Here is a 24,657-nt window from a genome sequence, read left to right as displayed (position 1 = left end):
CGTCGTCTTCTTCTTCTTCGGCCACTGCCGCTTCGGTGTCGACTAGCACCAGCACTGCCCCCACCGCGGCCCCGACTACCGTCACTGCCACTGTGAGCGGCGCTGTTGTTACCGTCACTGCTACTCAACAGGTCAATGGCATGAGCTGCGGTAACAACGATGTCTTTGGTTTCGGCATCTGCATTAGCAACTCCGGCAACGGCAACCACTTTGGTGGTGCCGGTAACAACAACTCTGTTGGCGGTACTGGCAGCAACAACTCCGTCGGCGGCCTTGGCAGCAACAACTCTGTCGGCCCGATTGGCAGCAACAACAGTATCCTCTAAGTGACTACATGTCTTTTTTCATGCACTTAATGAGACTCTCATTTACTATCTTGGTTGGTAATTTCTTGAGCGTCCTTGCTCAAGTACTTTCATGGTTTTCTTTAGGTTGCGAGATAGAAATTAGATCTCTTATCTTGCCTATGTTTCCACTTTATGCATATGAGTTTGGGGTGATATAGCGCAAATGTTGGACACTGATGTCTTGTCGTCATTTCGTCGTTTACTTGATTGGCTGTATTCGTTCACTATTTACATGCGGGCTTTCTGCGCACGCTTGTCCACGAACGTGCGCACGTTATTAGGGCACATTCTTCGGCATGTTGATCGCGATAAATTCTCCAGTCTCCCCTCTCCCATCTATCTCTCGCCATAATGTTGTTCGGTAAACTGCTCCTCGCTGGCGCGCTGGCCGCCGCTTCGGTGTCCGCCCAGGCTACCGATATGTCGCTGCCTTTTGCTACCGCTACTGTTACAGCCTATACCACTCTTTCTCCTGATGCTCTTTCTTCGTCCAGCCGTTCTACTTCCTCCACGAGCTCCGACTCGACTACGTCCGCTACTTCGTCTTCTAGCTCGGCCACTTCCACTTCCACTTCCTCTTCTACTTCCTCAACCTCGGCCTCTTCTACTCCTAAATCCTCTAGCAGTTCGGCCTCCTCCAGCCCATCGTCGTCGAGCTCTACCTCTTCGGCGACTTCGAGCTCAAGCTCTTCTTCTTCCCCTACGTCTACGGCGTTGCAGACTTCATCCTCTGGCAGCTCCTCGGCTAACTCAAAAAGCACCACGAGCGCTTCGAAGACAACACTCACCCTGCCCATGTCTACTTTCACGACTACGCCCATTTTGTCCACGACCTACAGTGGCCAAACTGTCACTGTCACAGCTACGGAAACCGCTGGTCCCAGCCAATGTGGCGATAACAATATCTTTGGTATTGTTATCTGTATCGAGAAAGCTGCCGATATGCAACGCCGGCGTCGTGCTTAGTGGCTGCTGACCCCTGGCTCGCCGGTTCTTTTATTAGCTTGTTTGGTCTGACAGCCTCTATCGCATGCTTCAAATATACCTCTACCTGTCCTACTAATGCACGATAGGGGTTGAGCTACATGGTACTCCACGAGATATTAATGACTGCTTCGTATTTATTGGTTGTTAGATTCGTAATCTACCCCGTTCGCAATAGAACAATACATCTGAATATTGACAACTTAAGTGTATTGCCTGCCTTTACCTTTACTTATCTACTAATATATTAATATGTTTTTCTCATTCACACGTAGTATTCTTCGGTGTGCTCAATCCTATAGACACTCTCTTCTAGCATGATTTAATCACCCTGCTATATATCCTTGATCACGTTTATACTCTGTGACATAGTATGTATGGTACATGTTTATAGCAACTATTACATGTTTCTTCTTCGGGAGCAAATGTACACCTCAGGGAGTCCATGTGAAACGTTTGAAATCGTGAAATATCACCAGACGCAATTCCTTAAATTTTCGGTCATCTATGTGGACTCAAAAATTTGTTTACGGAAATTGCGCTTTCCTCCGCTTATATATAAAGGCCTTCTTTCCGATCTGATATATGCAACCTACACCGATGCAGTTCTCCAAGACCCTGATTGCCGGTGCCCTTTTCATTGCTGGTGCTAACGCCTGGACCCGCACTGTGACGCATGATGTCACTGTGACGGCCAGCGTTGCCTCGTCGGACACCCCCTGTGCCACTACTACGGAGGTTGTCACTGTGACTCCCTCGGAGACGGAGTGCACTGAGTGCTCGACTCTGACTGTGAAGAGCACCAAGACGCTGTCGCCGACCTCGGGTCACACCCACACGACGGTGGTGACGACGACTGTGTCGCCTTCGTCGTCGTCGTCGTCGTCGTCTGCCTCGTCGTCGTCTAGCGCTGCTGCTTCGTCGTCGTCTGCCTCGTCGTCGTCATCAAGCGCTGCTCCTACTGCTGCGCCGTCGACGATTACTACCACCATCAGTGGTAAGCCAGTTACTGTGACAGCTACCAAGTCTGTGGCTGGTACGATGTGCGGTGATGACGACGTGTTTGGCTTTGGTATCTGCATCAGCGGCTCAGGCAACAACAACAGTCTGGGAGGCATTGGCAACAACAACAGTGTTGGTGGTTCGGGCAGCAGCAACAGCATTGGCGGTATTGGCAGCAACAACAGCCTTGGCGGCGGCCTGAGCAACAACAGCATTCTCTAAGTGGATGGAACGTATACCTAGTATCGATGCATTAGCATCGTTTCTTCTTGGTTAGTGATGATAACTTTGTAGTTGTTTATTGTTACTGTTATTTGCGCAAAAACAAGCTACTCCTACGTTCGAATGTTTAATTTCAGATTCATTAATGGTAATCTCTAACTCCCGTTCTTTCAAGTTTCTTTCCCTTGCTTTTACTTTCATATCACACGTGGCTGTAGTGGTAAGAGTTTTTTTTGGCTCTTCAAACTTTGCAATCATATGGACGAATCGTTCTCTGTTTCAGGGTTCATGCATGAAATCTTTGCACAGATTCGTTACCAGAAGCCCTTATTGGCTCTGCCTACTTAATACTCTTCGAATAATATCGACTCTCCCTTTCTTGTTTAGATAAATGCACTCGGAGTCCTAAGGATGCGCAGCTTCATTAATCATGATAATATAGTTTGTCTTAGTATAAAATCGCTCTTTCTTGTTGACGTCCCCTATCCTCTATCAAAAATGAAAGTACTGCAGCTTGCGTTCCTGGTTTCGGCTGCGCTTATTGGTGCGCAGGCTACGCCTCTGCATCGCCATGAGCAGGTAAATGGTCTTGTGCAGCGTGCAGCTGGCACTTCGACCACCCCTAAGGGCACTTCGACCACTCCGAAGGGCACTTCGACCACTCCGAAGGGCACTTCGACCACTCCGAAGGGCACCTCTACCACCCCTAAGGGCACCTCTACCACCCCTAAGGGCACCTCGACCACCCCTAAGGGCACCTCGACTACCCCCGCTGGTACCTCGACTACCCCCGCTGGTACCTCGACCACCCCTAAGAGCACTTCGACCACCCCAGCTGGTACCTCGACCACTCCTAAGGGCACTTCGACCGCCCCGAAGGGCACCTCGACCACCCCAGCTGGAACCTCGACCACCGCGAAGGGCACCTCGACTACCCCCGCTGGAACCTCGACCACCCCTAAGGGCACTTCGACCACCCCGAAGGGCACTTCGACCACCCCGAAGGTCACCTCGACTACCCCTAAGAGCACTTCGACCACCCCGAAGGGCACTTCGACCACCCCAGCTGGTACCTCGACCACCCCGAAGGGCACTTCGACCACCCCGAAGGTCACCTCGACTACCCCTAAGAGCACTTCGACCACCACTAAGGGCACTTCGACTACCCCAGCTGGTACCTCGACCTCGTCGTCAAGCACTTCGTCCTCTTCGTCTAGCTCATCGTCTCCTACTGACACCTCTACCACTGTCGTGACTACGGTGACACAGGGCACTCAGGTAACCGTCACAGCTAGCGCTGATGGAAATGGTATGTCGTGTGGTAACGACGATATCTTTGGCTTTGGTATTTGTATCCAGGGTTCGGGTAACGGCAATTAATTTGAATACGCTTGTTGGATTAATTCATTGTTTCCCTCCATCTATTAATTGTATTATTCTTTGACTATTGAAACGGGTGTATATGTTGCCTTTCTTGGAATGATTGAGCCCTTTGCAAAGTTTCTTCAAGTTGGTTCAGTTCTCTTTCGACTAAAGACGGCATGAGCGCATCATGTATTATGCTTTTTTTTTTTTCTTTTCTGTCCATAATGCTATATATATATTTTGTTTGTACGCTAGTCTGTCTTCAGCTGTCAAAAAGACAGTGGTTTCATTAACCCAGTTCAGGCGCATTTGGTAAAGCGTAATTTCCATGCACGTGTTGACAGTAGGGCTAAGCGCTGATAAGCTATTAAGGTCGTGTAATTGGTAAGTTGGCACCGTGTAGACTTGGGTAGCCATCAACTGCACACATGATGCTTAGCATCCTTCGCGTGAACGGCTCCAATGTTCCTAATGGCAAAATATAAGGGATAGGAAGTTGTCTCCGTCTTCCATCTGTCTCGTTAGCCATGCAGTTCTCTAAGGTTTTGTTCGCTGGCGCTTTCCTTGCTGCTTCGGTTATTGCTCAGTCTACCAACTCGACTTCGAGCGCTTTGACTTCGTCGTCTTCTTCGTCGTCGTCGTCTAGCGCTTCTTCGTCGTCGTCTAGCGCTTCTTCGTCGTCGCCTAGCGCTTCTTCGTCGTCGCCTAGCGCTTCTTCGTCGTCGCCTAGCGCTTCTTCGTCATCGTCTAGCGCTTCTTCGTCATCGTCTAACACTCCTTCGTCGTCGTCTTCGTCGTCGTCGTCTTCGATTTCTACTAGCACCGCTTCTGCCGCCACTGCTGCCCCTTCTACTGTCACCGCCACTGTTAGTGGCCAGCAGGTCACTGTTACCGCTTCCTCGCCTATGGGTGGCATGATGTGTGGCAATGACGACGTGTTTGGCTTTGGTATCTGCATCAGCGGCTCAGGCAACAACAACAGCCTGGGTGGCTTTGGCAACAACAACAGCATTGGTGGTTCGGGCAGCAGCAACAGCATTGGTGGTGTTGGCAGCAACAACAGTGTTGGTCCGATCGGCAGCAACAACAGCCTTCTTTAAACGCTTGATATGCTCCTGTACAAATTCCCTGGTAAATAAGTTGAGCCCTTTTCTCAAGCCTTTGGTTTTCACTTCATTTGACACTTTTGATAGTTGTTCTTTAAAATATATTATCCCTGTTAATTACGTTCTACGCATCTTGTCGCGTTGTGTTACTAACAACGAACGGGGGTCTTCAGAGTTTCTGTCCACCTTCGATATGTGTAACGATGCCTCCAGTGACTATGACCCAGGCTTGGCTTACATACACCGGTCATTGAACCTACTTTGCGCTACCAGAGCATACAAAGGAATAGGAACGTCCCTTTCCACTAAGATTACAAATTTAGCAAGCGTCACTTTCGTTTGAAGACAGGTACAAGAAAGACTCCTTCTTATCATAAATGTTGGAGCCCAAAGCTACACCATTCTCTGACAAGACAACCACGTCGCTCGTACCATCTGTTTTCCAGCCTTGTTGAGAGACACGACTCAGGCATTTGTTCTCCGTCTCGGTCACCATGAACCATTGGCGGCGCATAGTAAGGCTGTGCACTGTTGCGCAAGGCTCTAACGAAATGCGTTCGTCCGCATCCTCAGGGTACTTGGTAAAGTTTCCGACATGGTAGTTGTACCGGTACAAGTCGCCTGGCGAAAGGCAAAGAGAGGTGTTGCTAGCGCTGCGGATTTGTCCACCTTGTTTATAATTTGGGCTAGGAGGGTCGCATTCGTAGAACTGGAACGTCTGATCCGTAGAATCCACCTTGACTAAAGCAGGATGGCCATCCACCTTCTTGGTGCGAGAAATCTCGAAGGTTTCCGTGCGGTTGGCCACAATACTCTTGCTCAGAAGAGTCCCGGGTGTCATGTATGGCTTGCAATTCCATTCACGTGCCATAGCAGCGCTAGCCATGGCTAGCGCTAGAACGATACTTGACCATTTCATTGTAATGGGCTGTGTGGCGTCTCCCACACATCGGGGCGAGAATTTATAGAGAACCGCCCACGCCTTTTCGGTGCGCTTAGGGCGCGTACATGGGCGTGTTCCTTTCTGTACTACATTCAATCGTATCCAATCCCCCTCGAGTTTCTTGGCGGGCTTGCAGACTCTTAGCTAATCACAAATGCAACTATGGCTACGCATGCATAGTCCTCACATCTGATTTTGCTCGCAACTTGGAACGTGCGGGGCAGCCAACTGAGCATGGAAGCTCTACCGCCAAGCCGGCATTGGCTGCTGCCGTTTCATCGTTCCATTTTACAGCGGCTGATACCCGATGACCCAGAGCTTCGCGATCTTCTGGTGCTGCTTGCTCCAGGCTTGGGCTTACGGCGCATTGTAGCCACCCTTCTACGCGTCTTCACGAGTTCCCAAAGCTTGTTGCTTTTGGTCAATGCATCAAATCACGATGTACAAGGACTTAATCATGATCTGGGAACACTAGGGATGCATCATAATGCCATCCATGACATCCATCACGACATGCCTGCGAAGCAGCGCCATGATCTGTACACGTCCAATGGCATCATCAGTGTGACGTCGCAAATTCTCGTCGTCGATATGCTATCCAAACGTATCCCTACTGCGAAAGTAACCGGGTTAGTGGTACTTCACGCGGAAAGAATCACACCTACGTCTATTGAGTCTTTCATTCTCCGGTTGTTTCGCCAGGAGAACAAGGTCGGGTTCGTCAAAGCCTTTTCAGACCAACCTGAGCATTTCGCTGCGGGCTTCCATACGCTGCAGATGATCATGGGGCAGCTACACTTACGACAAGTCGATATTTGGCCCCGGTTTCATCAGGATATCGACCGTGACTTGGGTCATCGACGTGCGGATGTCGTGGAGCTGCATCAGCCTCTCACACCGTCCATGCGCATGATTCAGAATGGCATCATTGAGTGCTTGGAGGCTACGTTGCACGAAATTCAACGCAGCAAATTGGCCCTTGATATGGAAGACATCCAAGTCGATCAAGCTATGCATAAGTCGTTCGATATGATCATCCGTCGCCAGCTGGATCCTGTATGGCATCGGCTCAGTCCTGCTATCAAGCAGTTGGTCGGGGATCTAAGTACGCTGCGATCTCTTCTACAAGCGCTGCTTTCCTACGATTCTGTCTCTTTCTATGTATACCTTGAGACTATTCTCGCTTCCAATGCGCCTACGGAGCCTGGGGCACGATCTCATCCTTCGCCGTGGCTCTTGAGCGATGCCTCCAACACCATCTTTCGTGAAGCCCGTGACCGGATATGGAGGCAACGCAGTGATCGTGCAGGGGATATTGAATTTGTGCTTGAGGCCCCGCCGAAATGGTCACTTCTCATGAAGGTGATGCATGAGATTGAGCAGGACATTTATCGTCATGATGAGGCAGGTACCTCGTCGAACTACACCATTCTCATCATGGCAGACTCGGAGAAAACTGTTACACAACTTCGTGCTCTTCTTAATGCCTCCGATACAGCAGACGAGCAGCCTGGTGAGAGTGTGTTGGCGTCTTGCTTGCACGATTACATCTCTTGGACGAGCCACATTGCTGAGTTGCAACAGGTGTTAGCATCATCGAAGAGTACAGAGGCGGAGGCCGAGGAGCCTGTATCAGAGGCACTGCAGCGCAAAATGCAGCGCGCCGGTATGCCGGCGAACAAACGGCGTCGTGTTCGCGGCGGGATGGCTGTCTCGGCTTCGGTGCACCCCATCGCTGGACACGATATCCAGCGCGAATGGGACCAGATGGCCCTGCATATGAACGAGCTGCCCTCTGGTACGCATGCGTACGATACGGACAAGGTCGAAGACGAGGAGGCTGTGATGGCGGAGACCGACGACTACTTTGGCTTGGTCGACATGGATCATGTCGTGGTGATTCATCGGTACCAAGGCGAAGCCAACGATCGACTCTTGCAAGAACTGCGTCCCCACTACGTTGTCATGTACGACCCCAACCCGCAGTTTGTGCGCCAAGTGGAGCTGCACCGTGCCTTGTACCGCGTGCCCGACTTGCGCATCTACTTTTTGCTCTACACGGATTCCGTGGAGGAGCAACTGTACTTGGCCAGCTTGCGTCGCGAGAAGGATGCGTTTGAGCGCCTTATCCGGCAAAAAGGGCGCATGGCGATTCCTCTTACGGTGGATGGCACGCTGGCGGAGGAGGATGCGGACCAGCGTATGCTGCGGCAGCTCAGCACACGTGTAGCCGGCGGTCAGCTGTCCTCGGCGGCCCACACACCGTCGGTGGTCGTGGATATGCGCGAGTTTCGAAGCAGTCTGCCATCGCTTTTGCATGCAGCCGGCCTGCAGGTCATTCCGTGCACGTTGCAGGTAGGCGACTATGTCATTTCGTCCGAGATGTGTGTGGAGCGGAAAAGCCTCACTGACCTGGTGCAAAGTCTCCAGTCCGGCCGCCTGTATACCCAGTGCGAAGCCATGTCGATGCACTACCCCCATGCCATCCTGCTCATTGAGTTTGACCAAGACCGCGCCTTTACGCTGCAGACCATCGGCGGCCGTGCGCGGGCCCAAGTTCCTGCACGCTCATTGGCGTCGCGTACCGAGGCAGGGGACTTGGACGTCCAAGCGAAGCTTGTGTTGCTTACGCTGGCCTTCCCGCGCCTGCGCCTCATCTGGTCGTCGTCGCCATACGCGAGTGTGGAGATCCTAGCAGACTTGAAGCACAATTTCGACGAGCCTGATCCTGTGCGGGCCGCCGCGATTGGGCTCGATGCATCGATGGGTCGCGAAGGCTTGGTGGATACTTCTGTTCATACGACGCCTATGGATATGCTACGTGCGATGCCGGGCGTGACGACCAAGAACGCCATGTACATTGCGCGCGTGGCCCCTTCGTTGCAAGCGCTGTGCCAGTGCTCTCTCGCTGAGCTTCAGGGCGCGATTGGCGCCGAGCCCGGCCGCAAGCTGTATACCTTCCTCCACCAGGACGCCGTGTCCCTGGCCCAGTAATATATTTGCATATATACCCATAGCGTGATACCCTGTGCCTTGGGCGCCTGACCTGGCCCCCGCATACGTGGCATTTCGGCCTTCCCTTCTTTTTTCATTAAAGAAAACACCATGGCTAACTTGCTCGGAAAGGTGGTCCGTATTGATGCGGACGGCGCTGCGCCTGCCCTGTCGGCTCTGCCGGAAGTCGCTGCACAGGTCAAGGCGCAGTGGCAAAGCAGCCGTGCTTCCGCTGCCAAGGCCGGCGAACTACGTGTGCTGTACCCTACGTCGTCGGATCCCATTGCTGCTGTAGCTACCGGCGAGCAGCACGAGGCGCCTACGACTGGCCCAGATGCTCTGCCCCCAGCTGCCACGTTCCTGCGCAACGAGCGTTTGGAGCAGACGCGCTTGGCCGCTGCGAAGGGCGTGCGCGCTCTTCGCGATCTTGGCAAGGACGAAGGCGAGCGCCAGGTTCACGTCGATACCTTTAGCAGTGCGCATGCCGCTGCCGTCGGCTCGATCCTCGGTTTGTGGAATGTGAATCACTTCAAGACACGCGGCTCGGCGCCGGCGTGGGGCCAGCCGCTGGAAAAGCAGGGTGGTCGTCATATCGAGGTGGTGCCGCTCAGTGGTGCCTCGTCGGTCGAGCAGAAGAAGAAGCTGCTGGACGATGCAGACGATCTCGCTGCTACAACGACGCCTCTCAGCTGGTACACGGGTGAGGTGTATGCCAAAGCACAGAACTGGTCGCGCGAATTGCAGGAGACGCCGGCGAATTTACTCACGCCGGCGATCTTTGCGGAGCGTGTGCAGGAGGCCTTCAAGCATGTGCCAAACACGCAGGTCAAGGTCCATGATGCTGACTGGGCGCGTGAGCAGAACATGAACCTGTTCCTGTCCGTCGCGCAGGGCTCGGACCAGCCGTGCAAGTTTGTCGAGATCCAGTACCATGGCGCCCCTGATCACGACGCGGCGCCGCTGGCGCTCGTCGGCAAGGGCGTGACCTTCGACTCGGGTGGTATCAGCCTCAAGCCTGGCGCAGGTATGGACCTCATGCGTGCGGACATGGGTGGCGCGGCCGCCGTCGTGGCCTCGACGTTGGCCATTGCGCAGCTGGGTCTCCCGATCAACCTGGTCACTGTGATGCCTCTCACAGAAAACATGCCGAGTGGCCGTGCGACCAAGCCGGGCGACGTTTTCCAGGCCCGCAACGGCCTCACGGTGGTGATCGACAACACGGATGCGGAGGGCCGCCTGATCCTGGCCGATGCGCTGTCGTACGTGTCTGACACGTACAAGCCGCACACGGTGATTGACGTCGCGACACTGACGGGCGCGTGTGTGATCGCGCTGGGCGACGTCTACTCGGGCGTGTTTACGGAGACCGAGTCGCTCTGGCAGGAGCTCAAGGTCGCGTCGGAGGCGGAGAACGACCTGTGCTGGCGTATGCCGCTGACAGATCGCTACCTCACGCAGATCTCCAAGGTGAATGCCGACTTGGTCAACACGGGTGGCCGTCCCGCTGGCTCGTGCACAGCTGCGGTGTTCCTCAAGCAGTTTGTCCACGGCTTGGGCGACCGCACCAAGGGCGAGGCACCTAGCGTGCGCTATGCTCACATTGACATTGCTGGCTCCATGGAGGCCGCGGTGAACACGCTGAATGACTACCAGGGCAAGGGCCTGACGGGTCGGCCTGTGCGTGCACTCATTGAGTTTGCTCGTCGTCTCGCGTACCAGTCGTAATGCCTCGTCGTCATCGATGTGTAGACTATGCTGGCCCGTTCCTATGTATGTCATCATAGTACATAGATCGTGCAATTAGGTCCATACGAATCCGGTCCATGCCCACACAAGAGGGCCCTTTTTGTGCGCTTAGGGCTGCAGCTGGCGAATATCAGCACTCACCACCTTGCCGTCCAGCAAAAGCTCGGCCATGACTTGGCCCGTGCCCAGACTGTTGCTGATGCCCCATACCGCATGACCCGCCGCAACGTAGATCCGGTCCTGTTTCGAGCCACCAAGAATCGGCGCGGCAGTCCGTGGCGAAATCGGCAAGTAGCACGCTTGCTCCGTCAAAAGGTCCGCACCTTGCTTCACGTCCAAAAACTCAGGGCTCAGCACACTCGCTTGGCGTTGCAGTTCACTCGTAAACTTGGGCTCAAAGTCCACCTCGTCTGCGAGCTCGGGAATCGGCTTGTCGTCGGTACCGCCCGACACGTACGCCACACCCTTCGGACGAATGTAAAACTCGGGCGCACCTGCGGATGTGCCGTACCGCATCTCTGAGAAGAAGCAGTCAGCACTCAGCTGCTGGTTCTTCGCCGCCTGGATTATAATGCTATGGGCACGACTGCCCTCAATCATAGCGGCCGAGCGCAGGTACGATGGCATAGACTGCGGCGTGTACCACGATTGCAACAGCTTGCCCGTCCACGGGCCTGTGGCAAGCACCACATCCGTCGCAGGCAAGATCTCCTCCATTCCATTCACCATAATCTTGACGCCTTCGACCACACCTTCGTCATTCTGCAGCAGCCCCGTAGCCATGGTTTCCACACGCACGGTCACACCTTTTTCTTTTGCACGCTGCACGAGGAACCGCGTCAAGTGTCCAGGCGAGACTTGGGCGGTCGTGCCGCCACCCCCAATCAGGCTCGTAGAGATGAAAACGTTCGGGTTCAGCCATTCAATCTTGGGGCGCGAGCGGGCCTTGCGCGACGTGTCCAAGCTCAGCTGGTGCGTCTCCACCTCACGGTAGCCCCATAGTTCCGCGCCATTCTCCTTCTTGGCCAATTGACGGTGAAGCTCAAAGCTCAAGGCGGCCAAGCTGGCTGTCGACGTACCATGCCAATCCAACGCAAGAAAGCCACCCGCTTTGCCAGATGCGCCAGGTGCTACATCCTTACTCGATTCTAGCAACGTAATCTTGGGACAATCTTCACGCTGCGACATGTAATAGGCAATGCTGGCACCAATAATGCCGCCGCCAATAATCACAACATGACGTTCTTCAGGCATAGTAGATGGTAATCCTCTTTCTCTTCAGAGAGACGTCGTCAAAAGTGAAGGCAAAAAAGAAGGTTTTGGCTTCCACCGACGCAAGACGTAAAGACCGGACGAGAGTGGCACGGACGTGACACGTGGTAAAACATTCATCTCTTAACCTAAGAGGTGAAAAAATATGGTAGAACTGGGATTCGAACCCAGGATAAGTTGGGAACCAGCGTCGCAAACGCCGAAATATTCAACAAATACTTGAATCAACCGCCTTCGACCACTCGGCCATCCTACCACAATTATTACATTGGGGCAACGCATGCTCTATTTTCAAGAAAAAGAGTTGGACGTGCGCCAGCACGCACGTCACGCCTGTCCCTGGTCCCTTTGGACTTACCTTCCTCCTTCGAGTCAGTCATGTCCCTGGCGCCACCGTCGTTGCATGGCTTGGTCAAAGTCAAGGAGCTGTCCAATACGAACCTGATACCCACTCTCTCTGCTTCAGCATCGCTTCCTCAAGGGCGGGATATCACGGTAACATGTCAATCGTATGCTGACCGTCTTTTGGTCAGCGTGACACAGTATGGGAAAATGGGTTGCCTGGTACGTGAGTTTTTGTGCTTACTTTCAGATTCAAGCGCAGACACATATAGGGTCGTCGTATGCGGAGCCAGTGCCGTGGCAAGACGATGCTCCTTCATCTGCCCCCCTTCAGCCTACTGTATCCCTGGTACCTTTGTTTGGCACACCCCCACCTGAACTACAAGATGTATATTCTCTCTATGCTACTCACATTGCTACACGTATTAGCCAAGATCTGATCGGTCCCTCTGCGGATCTTCCATCACAAAGCCGCTTGAAACCTATTATTGTGGCCTTGGCTCTAGAACGATCACCGACAAAGGAGGAATGGGATATGTCAACAGAAAGAGTGCGTCTGGATCAAGTGATGCAGTTGCTAGCGCAGTGCCGTGTTTGGTAGAATGAGTCTTTGGGATCGCTCGCACAGGTCCTTTCTCCACATAGTCCAACTTTTTTTGTTCTCCTTCTCTCCATGGCGTCAGATACGGCGACGCAAACCAAGCGCCAAAAAAAGGCAGCCAGGTTCCGCGCAAAGCAACGAGGTGATGCCGAAAAAGATACTACTACAGTCTATGATACGAATGAGTTCCCAACTGATGTGTCCACGCCGGCCCTTCCATCGGAGCCTTTGACGAACGATGCAGCGTCCGCTCCCGAGACCAAGACCAAAACCAAAGCCAACACCTCTGCAAAGAAAATGACATTTGACGAAGAAGGTATTGCACATGAAACTAGTATCCCTCCCGTTGAGTCGAAGGAAGAATCCAAGGACACCGCGGGCAAGTACATTGTTTTTGTAGGCAATATGTCTTACGACGTGACCGCTGAGATGTTGGCCAAGCATATGCACACTACTTGCGGCGAGCTGCCTAAAGTCCGTCTCCTTACCAAGAAAGGCGATCCTACTGCCTTGGAGAAACTGTCCAACTCGAAAAAGAAATCCATTGCGAAGGGCAAAGCGAAGGACCCTTCAGCCCCCGTGTCGAAAGGCTGTGCGTTTGTCGAATTCACGAGCTCCACGGCGATGCAGAAAGCACTTCGATTCCATCATACCATGTTCCAAGGTCGGCAAATCAATGTTGAGCTTACGGCTGGCGGTGGTGGCAAGAGTCAGCACCGTCGTGAGAAAATCAAAGCGAAGAACGCCGAACTCGAGAAGGAACGACGCAAACTCCACGAGAAGTATGTCAAGCCTGAAGCAGAAGCCCAGAAGCGGAAGCAAGCCGAGAAGGAGAAGGAAACAAGTACCCCGACTGCCCATTGGGGACCATCGCAAGAAAAAGAGCGACCCGCCAAGCGCGCCAAGTTCGCTAGTGGCGCGAATGCTGTGCGTCTTGGATGAAATATATTTATATATATATGCATGTATTTACCCATACTACAATAAACAACCATGAAATACTCTATGTCATACAATAGTAATATCACTATACTTCGTCGATGGACCTGGCCGGCAGGAAGCCTTGCCGACGCATAGGGAGCCACAACGTGGGAAGGCGCCCTGTTAATGCGGGCTGCCCGTATGTATCATCACGCTCCGACTTCAAGAGGCCTGACTGATTGGACATGGGCGGCTCATATGCCTCATCACCGTAAAAGCCAGAAGTGGGTATAGGCTGCGCCTCGTCCTGTGCGACGACTGCATGGTGACTCTCCCGCTGGACGTCTTCGTCTTCTGCCGAGTAGATATCGTACAAATTCACGTACGACGTCAGAGGCAGGAACGTTTTCTGCATGTAAACCATAAACCAGATGGTATAGCCAATAAGCAATACAATCAGCAAACTGTTGAATACTTGCTTGCGCACAGAGAAGAGCGAGAGTTGGAAGACTTGGAACAAAATGAGAGCCCACAAGCACCGCTGAATGGCCAGGGGCCATGCGTGGCCATGCGAATCGTACGGCTTGTCAAAGACATTGAGAAGTTGGTACTTTAGCACCGTGTACGCCACGCCAAAGTACAACGCGCCAAAGATGGAAATAAGAGGACTGACAATACTGTAGAGAACAGCCAATGTAAAGATAAGCAGTGCCTGCGGGTACAAGGTACTGATGTTCAGACTAGGCGCCTCAAACATATGCGCCAAGTACCGCGGCGTCGTCAGACCAAAGATACGGCCCAGAATATGCTGGAGGTGACTCGGAAGCAAAACCAGCTGGAACGGCTGGATTGCCAAACCTTGGAAAACAACATACGACAGCGAGAATTTACGTGCCACTGGCAGCGACTGTGCAAGCTTATCAATCATGTGCATAGGGCTTTGCGAGAGCTCTTTTAGCATGTCTCGCGCGCTCGTAAACAAGAACACAAACACCACAGAAAAGAGTAGATACAAGTAGTACTTGCTCAACACGCTGTGCTCCATCTGTGAGAACGAGCGGACCCGCTGGAAGTACGTTGAGTACTTCATGGCGATCGGCACCAGTGCGTTAATCAGAATCAACAACAGCGTTGGTAGCGAATTTTGAACAAAGGCACGCACGCGTAGGTTTTCGTCAAGAATGTCACCCAACCAGGGCATGTATTGCTTGATTTCGTTCAAGTTGACCAGCGTCGCTAACACAAAATCGATCGAGAGCGTGAAAATAAGCAGCACGCCAATCATACACGACATAATCCATTGCCGAAGTCGGCGATCCCAAACGCTTGTCTCCTCGTTGACCCAGATAATATCGCGCGGTTCCACCGCAGGCTCCGTGTAGAAATAGCCAGGCATGGGGTAGTGAACGACTTGGCTGGCAATTTGCTGTCATGTAAGCAAGATGTATACGTACCGCACTCCATGCGTTCTTAAACGTTACAAAGGCTGTGTGGCCATGCTCAAAGCTCGATGCACGCATCCTCGAGACAGCTTCGTCGAGTGTGTTGAATTCGTACGAAAGTTGATCAATCAAGTCTACGCGAGGACCCAGCAGATTCCACCATGGTCGCACCATTGTAGGCCGTGGTCGGTTTGACTGTACAGCGGCCGCAACAAACGGCGCTGCACCAGGCGCGGGTGGGCGCATCATGTGCTTAGTCTGCTCGCGAATCTGTTCGGGATCGTAGTTCTGCGCTTCCGTGGGATCCGTAATCCACGTATTCCATGCCTTTTCCAAACGGAAAAGCGCGTGGGAGCGTTTCGATAGCAATTTGTCCAACACCCTGGTCTTTTTCAGAATGCTGATATTCTCCACGTCCAAGCGAATGTCAGAAAAGTAGCCCCACAATTCGTCTTCGCTCACCAGGTGGTCGGGGAGCTGCCGAATCTCTACTGTTCGCGCTGTACGTGTATTAGGCTGCACACCTGCATGGCCTTGGCGGAACGAAATAAACACAGCATACGTGCGCGATAAGACCCACATAGCCAGCAATGAGTAGAAGAATGTGCTCACAAGTTGTGTATTTTCGTAGAGCGTATCGCGTGTTACAATGTTGGGAAGTGGTATAAAAGGCAACGGATCGCGTGGCTTGGCGAGCGATTCCATGGCGAGCGTGACCGGCTCGGCTTCGCCAAATGTTTCGCCAGGCTTCACACCGTCAATCCAGCCATTGGTGTAATAGTGCACGGGAATAAGTACAAATACGGCCCATAGACTTGAAAGAACGAGGTACACAAAGCCCATCTTGAGGAAGAGCAGCGCTACAGCGCCGTCTAGACCCACCGTATGCAGCGCACTGTGATCCGAGTAGAGCAGGGTAGGCAGGATCCATCCAAATACACTGTTACGGATCTGCTGGTACGGTAGCGCGGAGCCCTGTATGTGATGCCGAGCCATGTAGATCTTGGGGTAGTGGCGCTTCCATAGTCCAAAGATGAGGATGGATACAAAGCCTACCATCGCAGAAAGAATGATTTGTTGCTCAAGCCACGGGCCGGCAAACGTCTTCCCGCGTGGGCCCGGCATATCCGGCATTGTCGAATTGCCCCCATCATGGGTATCCCAAAGCCCAGGTGGCACCATCTTTCCAAATCAGGGGACTTGGTTGCTACGCCACGACGACGGTGAAGTTGCAACACAGCGTCGTGGCCCCGTCTGGGGGGTCGGATGGCTGGATGTTTAGTCAGCGTACGAGGTTGCAAGAGCGCTGTCGGTGAGTGGATCATGCCCAAGGCTCCACGATGGACGAAGATGAAAAAGTCGCGCGTGCGGCGCCGATGGCGACCGAATCTGATGACGAAGAAGATATGCCGGACTACCGTGTTCTATCAACGCTTTCGCAGCGTCATATCGCAGGAAGCACGTCAACTGACACTGCTACGCCATTTATTCCCAAGCGCGGCGAAAAAGATTTCGAACCGACAGGCTTTGGCGGTCAAAGCAAGATCCTGGAGCAGAGCAGAGCAGCTCTTTTCACAGCCATCTCTCTTCCTCGTGCCCATTCCAGGTATGTTATTTTTTTTCTCTTCTCTTACCTTCAGCAAATCCTTGTGCACCGCAACATGGGACCCCGTATTCCAGCGCGCGTTTGTGCACACGCAGCGTGGACAATCTTGTGCACATGTGGGCGTGTCCGAGCGCCGTGTATGTGGGGACAAGACAATCACACATTTGGAGCTTTTCCCGGAAGAGGCCGTGTACCTTATTGAGCGCGGTGCGCTGGACTGCCGGTGGACACAGACGCCTGGCGACATCCCTTCATCCGAGTTGTTTGCAACGAGTATACCCATATCAGTGGCGCAAGCCTATGCCCAGCTTCTTGGTCGTGATGGCGCTACACTCGCGCGGTATCAGATCTATGCGTACTTGAAGCGTTTGGGCTACATTGTCCAACGTACCTCAGTGATTGATCGTATCCGGCAAGGCATGACAGCCACGCCATCCAAGCCGCGTCTTCATGTGCGCTGGACACGTTCACTATGGCAGTTCCTTTTCCGTGTCATGTCGCGTGTATGGTGCCTCTTCTTCTGCCTTATTCGACGCCTATACCGACGCCCGCGTGGTCTGCTGGGTATTGCGCCTACTGATGCCTTTGGTACGTTACCTTGTTTACTTATATACAGATTCCGTCTATGATGCCTTACGTATTGTGCCTACCGGTCACAACGAGAGGCCGCCTAGCACAGAGACTTCGGCGATGTCGCCCTTCTTCTACGCATGGCGGCCTGCTACGCACTTTAAACGTACACAACCACCGCCGCCCGAGTTCCGCATATGCGTCCTGGAAACCGAGAAGCAGCCTATGCTGCAGGGCCGCGACTTTGAAGTGCTGTTCTCGCATGTACCTTTGCCAACGGCTGACTCTAACGACGACCAAGACGCCAAGGCATTGGAAGCGATTCGCGAGCAGAACCGACGGGCGTACGGCAAGCAGCGTCCCGCGCGGCCACGCCCTGTCTCAAAGCACCCAACAACACGCCTGGGGCCTATGCTAGCGCGCCTTCGTCGGTGCCTCGATCTGCTGAGTGCATGGCTGCGGGCCCTCTGCCTCTGGGCCGGCATGCCTCTGCGCACGCCGGAACGGCTACCGTCGAATGTATACTTGCCACTGAAAGCCGGCCGACGCAGTGTCGTCGTGGCGATTGTCGACCAAGGGACCATGTCACTCTTGCGCTTCGGCGAGGCAGAGTTTGCGCGTTGGCGTATTGCTGGTCATCGCTAGAATCGCACTAGGTACGAATGTGCAGCCCTTGTTTGATAGCGAACCCATTTTACAGGCCGATAGTTAGATCGTTCGACCACTTGCAAATATCGAATGAGAAACCCTGACACTGCGAGCATCAGCACGTCAAAGTTGATCACGATCGGTGGGCGCGTCCAAGACTGCGTGGGACGGCACTTGACTTCTGCACGAAAGGACACTTCGACCATGCCTTGAATGCGAGGAATACGCCATACCATGCCCGCCTCAGGCCCCTCCCACTTCGCTTGCCCAATCTGTGCGTGACAATCGACGTGCACTGAGGCCGGCGGCGTGGGAATTCGAATCTCCACATCGGAGGCGACCAACTGCGGGTCCATACTCGCGCGCAGCTGGATATTGTAGCGGACCATGCGCTGAGCCGTTTCTTCTACGACAACATCCAGTAGCAATGGTACACGAATGTTCTTCACCGCGCGATACCGCATCAGCTCGAATTCGCCATCTGGAGGGATGAATCGTAAGCACTGTTCCTGGCCGACGTGCCCGATTTTGACGCATGGATGAAACTGGCATTTGTCCAGCACAAGCGCCGGCCCTGATGCTGTGGTCCCGTCCACAATCGCATTTACGCCGACGGTGCAGTCAGGCATGCCTGACAAGTAGCTGCGCATCTGTACACGACCATCGACGTCTGCACGAAGGACAGTGCCTTGCGCACTGATGAGCAGATGCAGTGTCTCAATTACATCGATAAAGCATTTGTTCTTACGGTACTTGATATCACGTTTCCGCCATGTCGGCGCTGCGACGGATGACGGCATAGGGTATGTTCGCTCAGGATGGGGCGCGTCGCCACCCCCTCGTACCATCTCGCTGGTGATCATCATTTTGAGAGAGTTCAGCTCCGTGTCTTGCGGGTATCCAAAGTCCATCATCTCATCTAGGAGCTCATAGAGCAACATGAAGTTCTTTTTCACAGCCTCCTGGGACAGGTGCCCACCCAAGTACGAGCCTGCAGTACGTAGAAATTTGTACAAAAACTCGAACACGAGCGTGGGATTGGCATTCGATACCGTCGCAGCGACCACGTATACATCCGCATGGCGGACCCACATAAAAGTCATATTGCCCAGCGTCACAATCGGCGCATCAACGCTGGGATTCTGCACCACGTGGATACGAAACAGGTCCGAAACTCCAGCTCTAGAAGGTAAGCAAGATCACCACATACTTCAAGTCATCGCGGAACAACCGAGAGACAAGAGCATTCCCCTGTGCATTGATCAGGAATATGCCCTGCGTGTGAGCCAGCTAGGCGACCTACCGAGATCATATCGAGCTGCCAACCCCAACGAGGCGGCGTGCGGTGTTATTAATGTGGAGACGGTGGCGCCAGCCAGCTAAGCGGTGTACGCACGCGCCGCCGCCCCTGTTGCTTCCGCCTTCGCGTGGAGGTCGGTCCGTCACGTACGCTCTCCGCACGATGGCCGCAAAGAAATCTAAGCCGGCACGTCGTGCGAAGACAAAAGCGGAAGAGGAAAAGCCGAAACCGTCATGGTGGTGGGCTTTGGTGGCCGTAGTAGTGGCGGTGGCGGTAGGGTACGTCGCCTTTCTGAAGGGGTCGTCGGCTCCCTCACATGTGATGTCGTACTCTAATCGCGAGCCCTTGGTCCCGTTTCCCTTGCCGCCCCTACATGATTTGCCTTCCCACCCTCTCTATGAAGAAGACACAGAGAAAGTCCGCGAGATTCGTACAGCCTTTGCCAAGTCGTGGAATGCGTACAAACGCCATGCATGGGGGTATGATGAATTTCATCCTCTCTCAAAAAGCGGGTCTAATCTGCTAGGAAAAGATGATGCGCCGCTGGGATATACCATGGTCGATGCTTTGGATATGCTTATTCTCCTGGGCATGAAGGAGGAGTACGTGGAGGCACGCGAATGGATTCGAACGACGTTGCATTGGGACATTGATGGGCGCCTGAATGTGTTTGAAACGACAATTCGTGTGCTGGGCGGCTTGCTCTCTGCCTCGGCACTTATGCTTGACCCACCAGCAGGCGCACTCCCTCGCTCGTTGGACGATGCTCAGCTGTTTCTTGATAAGGCTGCGACGCTGGCAGAGCGTATGCTGCCGGCTTTCCAAACACCAAGTGGGATCCCTAAGCGTGAAATTAATTTGGCCACAGGTGAAGCATTCTTTGATACAGACAACAGAAATGCTAGTAGTCTAGCGGAGGCTACCACCATCCAGCTCGAGTTCAAGTATCTTGCCGAACGACTTCATAATGCGACGTACTGGTCGTTGGCGGAACGACCAATGCAAGTCGCGCTGGATCACAGCAAGCCACCTGAGCCGGGTGTACTACCGATCTTTGTGGATCCGATTTCGGGTCAGTTTTATGCAGGCGAGGTGCGGCTAGGATCCCGTGGCGACTCGTACTATGAGTACCTGGTAAAGCAGTACCTCCAAACGAACCGGACGGAAGATGTGTACCGAGCTATGTATGAGCATGCCTTTAGTGGGATCAAAGCGTTCCTTCTGGGCAAAGTAACATCGGTGACACCACCCTTGGTGCACACGTTGGAAATGTTCCCTCGTCAGACCATGATGATGGAGCTGGAATGGCTGCGACGGACCAAGCAGGACCATCTCGTTTGTTTCTTAGGTGGGACGATGATGACTGGCGCTGCCGCTCAGACTTACGGCCCTCTTACCCCACCCATGGCGGTGCCAGGCATTCCTGCAGCGCGGTGGGAAGATTGGCAGGTAGGTCACGAACTCATCCGGTCGTGTGTGGATACCTACACAGCCTCGGCCACCGGCCTTGGCGCGGAGATTGTGTTTTTCAATCCGCCTGGCTACAGTGAGCCCAATGGGCGTGCATGGCGTGTGAAACGGTACGTTCTACGTACACTTACCGACAGAGCAAATCGGGCGTTGGATCCTTACGCGGAAGCTCTGATCGATTCGCGCAACATCCTGCGCCCTGAAACGATAGAGTCGCTGTATATCGCGTTCCAGCTCACGGGTGATCCGGTGTACCGTGAATGGGGCTGGACTATTTTCCAAAGCTTCCAGCGCTGGTGTCAAGTGGATGGCGGTGACGGCGGTTATGCAGGCATCGACGATGTGGACAGTGTCGATCATCAGCAAATTGATCGCATGGAGACGTATGTACCTGCCAAACTCACCTCTCAGATTCTGGCTCTCAGAGACGCTAAAGTACTTCTATCTGCTCTTCACCAAGCGAGATCTATTGCCCTTCCATCAGTGGGTCCTCAACACCGAAGCTCATCCACTGCCGGTCTTTACCCCGACGTTCCTGACGCATGTAGAATGAGCTTAGTCAGCGCGGAGGCCCGTAGCGAGCACGGAGCACGGGCAATGCTCCCTCACTGTCCGATCGTACCGAAGAGATACTCTCCATGCAGGCGACCCATGCGCCAGATTCCCAGCGGGAGTTTGACGCAATAGAAAAGGCCATCGAGGAGGATGCTGTACGGGAGCATGTCTCCGTGAATGCCCTGACCAAAGTCCCTGATGCGCCTCGCTTTTCGTCGTCCGAAGAGCTGTTGGAGGAGATCCACCGCCTGCGCAAGGACTTGGAGGTGGCCAGGCCTAAGAATACACCGAGTGGACGAGTGATCCATATAGTGTACTCGCTGCCCTTCTCCATGACACCTGTCGAGGAAGTTCTGTACCAAGAGCGCCAGTACATCAATGGTAATGCTCATCATCCGGGGTCCTCGTCCCGCACTAATATGGATGAGTCACCCGCGGGAGAGCCTAGCGGAGAGACAGGTGTGGACTCGGTGACCAACCTGTTCTCGCATCCTCACTTTTCGCTCAACGACGAAGAAGTCGATGTGAAACTGCGCGAACTCTATCGCCGCACGGAGACCATCGAAGGCCATCGGCCGTGGATGGTCGATGACGCGCCAGGTACGACGCAGAAAAAGCGGGCACCTTCAGGGACGGCATACCATACCTCAACACCCTCACGCACGGCACGTCCGCCGTGGATTCTGTCCCTGCACCGTGGCCATGCCGCGCTGAACAGCGGCGTCTACAGTCTCACGCAGGTGTGCGAGCAGACCTATATCGGTGTGCCGCCCCACATTACATTTGCGCAGCAGTCGAAAAACGATACGCGTACGTTTATCGATGAGACCACACCGGAAGAACGGATCGAGATTGAGCAGGTCCTCTCCTCCCTCCAAGACCGATCGACATGGACACAGCACAAGTCAGGCCTGGCTATGCGGCCGTCGGCGCTGGAGGCCAAGGAGACCAAGAAACGCCTCGGTATCAAGTACGTGCCTGTATGGCTTGATCATAAGCTGGCATTTGCGCACTACGATGCTTACTGCAAGACCACACTCTGGCCGCTCTTCCACTACCTCATGTGGCGCGACGACGAGGACCGCAGTACATGGGATATGTACAGCTGGGGCGCGTACGTACGTGTGAACCAAATGTACGCCGATCGCGCTGTGGCTGAGCACAAGACGGGCGACATTGTATGGGTCCATGACTACCACCTGCTGCTGGTGCCGCTCATGATCCGCCGCGCCTTGCCGGAGGCGCATATCGGTCTGTTCGTGCACACAGCGTTCCCCAGTAGCGAGCTTTTCCGATGCCTGCCGCAGCGCCGTGATATCCTGGATGGCATGCTGGGCGCTGATCTAATCTGCTTCCAGAACCAGCCCTATGCCAGCCACTTTTTGTCGTGCTGTGTGCGTATTTTGGGCCTCGAAGTGCAAGGTGGCTTTGTTGAGTCTTTATCGGGCCGCGTCACACAAGTGTCGCACAATACAGTGGGCATCGATGTGGCCCGCATCGAATACGATGCCTTGCGTCCTGGCGTTGGGCCACGTATTGACCAACTGCGCAACCTTTACCAGGACAAGCGCATCATTATTGCCTGCGATAAGCTGGACGTGGTCCGTGGTGTCGTCCAGAAACTGCAGGCATTCTACGAATTGCTGCTCAACTACCCGCAGTGGCGCGGCCGTGTCGTGCTCATCCAAATCACTTTGCCTACGATCAACAGCTCGCCGAAGTTGGAGAGGCAGGTATCGGAACTTGTCAGCAAGATCAATGGCCACTTTGGCTCACTTAGCTTCACGCCTGTCCAACATTACCATCAAGTGATCGAACGAGATGAGTACTTTGCTTTGCTGTCTGTGGCCGATATGGCGCTTGTCACGTCGGTGCGGGATGGTATGAATACCATGTCTATGGAGTTTGTGGCGTGCCAAAACCAATACTCCAAGAGCCCCTTGGTCCTCAGTGAATTTACAGGCACCGCAGGTCATTTGCAGGGCTCCGTCTTGATCAATCCGTGGGACATTGGCGGTGTCGCAGCTGCGATTCATCATGCTTTGTGCATGGATGAGAAGGAAAAAGTGGAGCGCCACGATCGCTGCTATGATCAAGTGGTGACACAGACATCGCAGATCTGGGCGCTGGGCCTGATTCAGCGCATGCTGCTTCGTTTGCGCAATCGCCATTCGGCGCACAAGACGCCGATCCTCGATATGTCGACGCTGATTCATCACTATCGTCATGCTCAGAAGCGTCTCATCTTCCTCGACTACGACGGAACTCTCACGTCAATCGTCAAGGACCCGGAGGCGGCGCTGCCGTCGCAGCGCCTGCTCGAGGCTCTCAACTTCCTTACCTCAGACCCCCGCAACATTGTGTACATCATCTCTGGGCGAGATCAGCGCTTCCTCTCGAAACATTTCGGCAGTATGCATGCTATTGGCTTGTCGGCAGAGCACGGCAGCTTCTTCAAAGAGCATGGCGAAGAACATCATTGGCACGATCTTTCCGTGGAGCTCGACATGTCGTGGAAGGAAGATGTTTTGAACGTGTTCCGCTACTTTACCGACCGCACGATCGGTAGCAACATTGAGCAGAAGAAGACTAGCATTGTGTGGCATTACCGCAATGCCGATCCAGATTATGGTTCGTTCCAGGCAAAAGAATGTCAGGCGCTTCTTGATAACATTCTTATCCAGAACGAAATGCAAGTCGAAGTGGTCATCGGCAAGAAAAACGTGGAAGTACGCCCGAAGGCTATTAACAAGGGTGAAACCGTGCATCGCATCTTGTATGCGAACCCAGACACAGAGTTTGTGTTTTGCGCTGGCGACGACAAGACAGACGAAGACATGTTCCGCTTCTTGACCGGATTGAGATATGTCGTGCATGAACAGGCCGATGGTACAATGGAGCCCACAGGTGCTGAAGAGGTGACTGTTTCGCCTCCCACTCCCTTCAATCCTGATGCTGTGCAAGAACTTGAACAGAAGAACTTGCACCTCCGCCGCGAGCAGATCTTCGCTACGACAGTCGGCTCGAACTCAAAGCGGACTCGTGCCAACTGGCACGTGCCTGACGTGAAGGATATTATTGATGCTTTGGCAGCTATGGCTGAGGCGGACGGCGGCACAATTTCGTCATAAAGATCTATGAATTGGCTACATGATGAGGGTATGTTAAAGTTATTTTTTTTTTAAAAGTAGATAGCGTAAGTGTTCCACGATCTCTTCCAG

At 53.6% G+C, this 24,657-nt stretch overlaps 15 protein-coding genes across 15 annotated transcripts in view; 10 read left to right on the top strand and 5 right to left on the bottom strand.

Annotated features, from left to right (window-relative positions):
- Positions 1-326, top strand: part of Malapachy_2747 (exo-b- -glucanase (gh 5 family)-like protein) — a gene marked incomplete at both ends in the record, with an annotated part of 573 nt that extends 247 nt beyond the window's left edge. Inside the window, one exon of the mRNA XM_018137235.1 lies at positions 1-326. This exon is cut by the window's left edge and continues 247 nt beyond it. Within this exon, the coding sequence (XP_017993429.1) occupies positions 1-326 (326 nt within the window).
- Positions 327-802: 476 nt separating this feature from the next.
- On the bottom strand, positions 803-1,168 carry Malapachy_2730 (hypothetical protein; the record flags this gene model as incomplete). Its single annotated transcript, XM_018137218.1, has 1 exon — positions 803-1,168. The coding sequence occupies one exon, from the start codon at positions 1,166-1,168 to the stop codon at positions 803-805; it is 366 nt and encodes a 121-aa protein (XP_017993127.1).
- Positions 1,169-1,916: 748 nt separating this feature from the next.
- Malapachy_2750 (hypothetical protein) lies at positions 1,917-2,903 on the top strand (the record flags this gene model as incomplete). The annotated part of the gene is made up of 2 exons (XM_018137238.1): positions 1,917-2,328; positions 2,839-2,903. 2 exons carry the CDS (start codon positions 1,917-1,919, stop codon positions 2,901-2,903), a joined length of 477 nt encoding a protein of 158 aa, XP_017992782.1.
- A 150-nt stretch (positions 2,904-3,053) lies between these two features.
- On the top strand, positions 3,054-3,935 carry Malapachy_2745 (centromere protein; the record flags this gene model as incomplete). The annotated part of the gene is made up of 1 exon (XM_018137233.1): positions 3,054-3,935. The coding sequence occupies one exon, from the start codon at positions 3,054-3,056 to the stop codon at positions 3,933-3,935; it is 882 nt and encodes a 293-aa protein (XP_017993427.1).
- Positions 3,936-4,503: 568 nt separating this feature from the next.
- On the bottom strand, positions 4,504-5,912 carry Malapachy_2727 (hypothetical protein; the record flags this gene model as incomplete). The annotated part of the gene is made up of 2 exons (XM_018137215.1): positions 4,504-4,769; positions 5,459-5,912. 2 exons carry the CDS (start codon positions 5,910-5,912, stop codon positions 4,504-4,506), a joined length of 720 nt encoding a protein of 239 aa, XP_017993077.1.
- Positions 5,913-6,482: 570 nt separating this feature from the next.
- Malapachy_2708 (dna repair protein) lies at positions 6,483-8,963 on the top strand (the record flags this gene model as incomplete). The annotated part of the gene is made up of 1 exon (XM_018137196.1): positions 6,483-8,963. One exon carries the CDS (start codon positions 6,483-6,485, stop codon positions 8,961-8,963), a length of 2,481 nt encoding a protein of 826 aa, XP_017993177.1.
- Positions 8,964-9,074: 111 nt separating this feature from the next.
- On the top strand, positions 9,075-10,688 carry Malapachy_2709 (cytosol aminopeptidase; the record flags this gene model as incomplete). The annotated part of the gene is made up of 1 exon (XM_018137197.1): positions 9,075-10,688. The coding sequence occupies one exon, from the start codon at positions 9,075-9,077 to the stop codon at positions 10,686-10,688; it is 1,614 nt and encodes a 537-aa protein (XP_017993178.1).
- Positions 10,689-10,817: 129 nt separating this feature from the next.
- Positions 10,818-11,963, bottom strand: Malapachy_2686 (cytoplasm protein; the record flags this gene model as incomplete). Its single annotated transcript, XM_018137174.1, has 1 exon — positions 10,818-11,963. One exon carries the CDS (start codon positions 11,961-11,963, stop codon positions 10,818-10,820), a length of 1,146 nt encoding a protein of 381 aa, XP_017992778.1.
- A 396-nt stretch (positions 11,964-12,359) lies between these two features.
- Positions 12,360-12,924, top strand: Malapachy_2749 (hypothetical protein; the record flags this gene model as incomplete). The annotated part of the gene is made up of 2 exons (XM_018137237.1): positions 12,360-12,545; positions 12,574-12,924. 2 exons carry the CDS (start codon positions 12,360-12,362, stop codon positions 12,922-12,924), a joined length of 537 nt encoding a protein of 178 aa, XP_017993435.1.
- A 72-nt stretch (positions 12,925-12,996) lies between these two features.
- On the top strand, positions 12,997-13,866 carry Malapachy_2746 (nop6-protein with possible role in rrna processing; the record flags this gene model as incomplete). Its single annotated transcript, XM_018137234.1, has 1 exon — positions 12,997-13,866. One exon carries the CDS (start codon positions 12,997-12,999, stop codon positions 13,864-13,866), a length of 870 nt encoding a protein of 289 aa, XP_017993428.1.
- An 85-nt stretch (positions 13,867-13,951) lies between these two features.
- Malapachy_2717 (hypothetical protein) lies at positions 13,952-16,469 on the bottom strand (the record flags this gene model as incomplete). Its single annotated transcript, XM_018137205.1, has 2 exons — positions 13,952-15,271; positions 15,300-16,469. 2 exons carry the CDS (start codon positions 16,467-16,469, stop codon positions 13,952-13,954), a joined length of 2,490 nt encoding a protein of 829 aa, XP_017993264.1.
- Positions 16,470-16,627: 158 nt separating this feature from the next.
- On the top strand, positions 16,628-18,108 carry Malapachy_2740 (hypothetical protein; the record flags this gene model as incomplete). Its single annotated transcript, XM_018137228.1, has 3 exons — positions 16,628-16,893; positions 16,928-17,481; positions 17,510-18,108. 3 exons carry the CDS (start codon positions 16,628-16,630, stop codon positions 18,106-18,108), a joined length of 1,419 nt encoding a protein of 472 aa, XP_017993430.1.
- Positions 18,105-19,423, bottom strand: Malapachy_2685 (clathrin adaptor mu subunit; the record flags this gene model as incomplete). Its single annotated transcript, XM_018137173.1, has 3 exons — positions 18,105-19,293; positions 19,322-19,386; positions 19,415-19,423. 3 exons carry the CDS (start codon positions 19,421-19,423, stop codon positions 18,105-18,107), a joined length of 1,263 nt encoding a protein of 420 aa, XP_017992775.1.
- Positions 19,424-19,573: 150 nt separating this feature from the next.
- Malapachy_2710 (alpha-mannosidase) lies at positions 19,574-21,434 on the top strand (the record flags this gene model as incomplete). The annotated part of the gene is made up of 3 exons (XM_018137198.1): positions 19,574-20,991; positions 21,019-21,264; positions 21,293-21,434. The coding sequence occupies 3 exons, from the start codon at positions 19,574-19,576 to the stop codon at positions 21,432-21,434; spliced, it is 1,806 nt and encodes a 601-aa protein (XP_017993271.1).
- An 85-nt stretch (positions 21,435-21,519) lies between these two features.
- Positions 21,520-24,567, top strand: Malapachy_2707 (trehalose 6-phosphate phosphatase; the record flags this gene model as incomplete). Its single annotated transcript, XM_018137195.1, has 1 exon — positions 21,520-24,567. One exon carries the CDS (start codon positions 21,520-21,522, stop codon positions 24,565-24,567), a length of 3,048 nt encoding a protein of 1,015 aa, XP_017993176.1.
- Between the last annotated feature and the right edge of the window lie 90 nt (positions 24,568-24,657).

The sequence above is a fragment of the Malassezia pachydermatis genome, assembly GCF_001278385.1.
Source record: "Malassezia pachydermatis strain CBS 1879 chromosome Unknown scaffold2, whole genome shotgun sequence".
NCBI classification, from domain to species: domain Eukaryota; kingdom Fungi; phylum Basidiomycota; class Malasseziomycetes; order Malasseziales; family Malasseziaceae; genus Malassezia; species Malassezia pachydermatis.
Note: the sequence above shows the minus strand (reverse complement) of the source record. Positions and strands in the feature narration are given on the sequence as shown.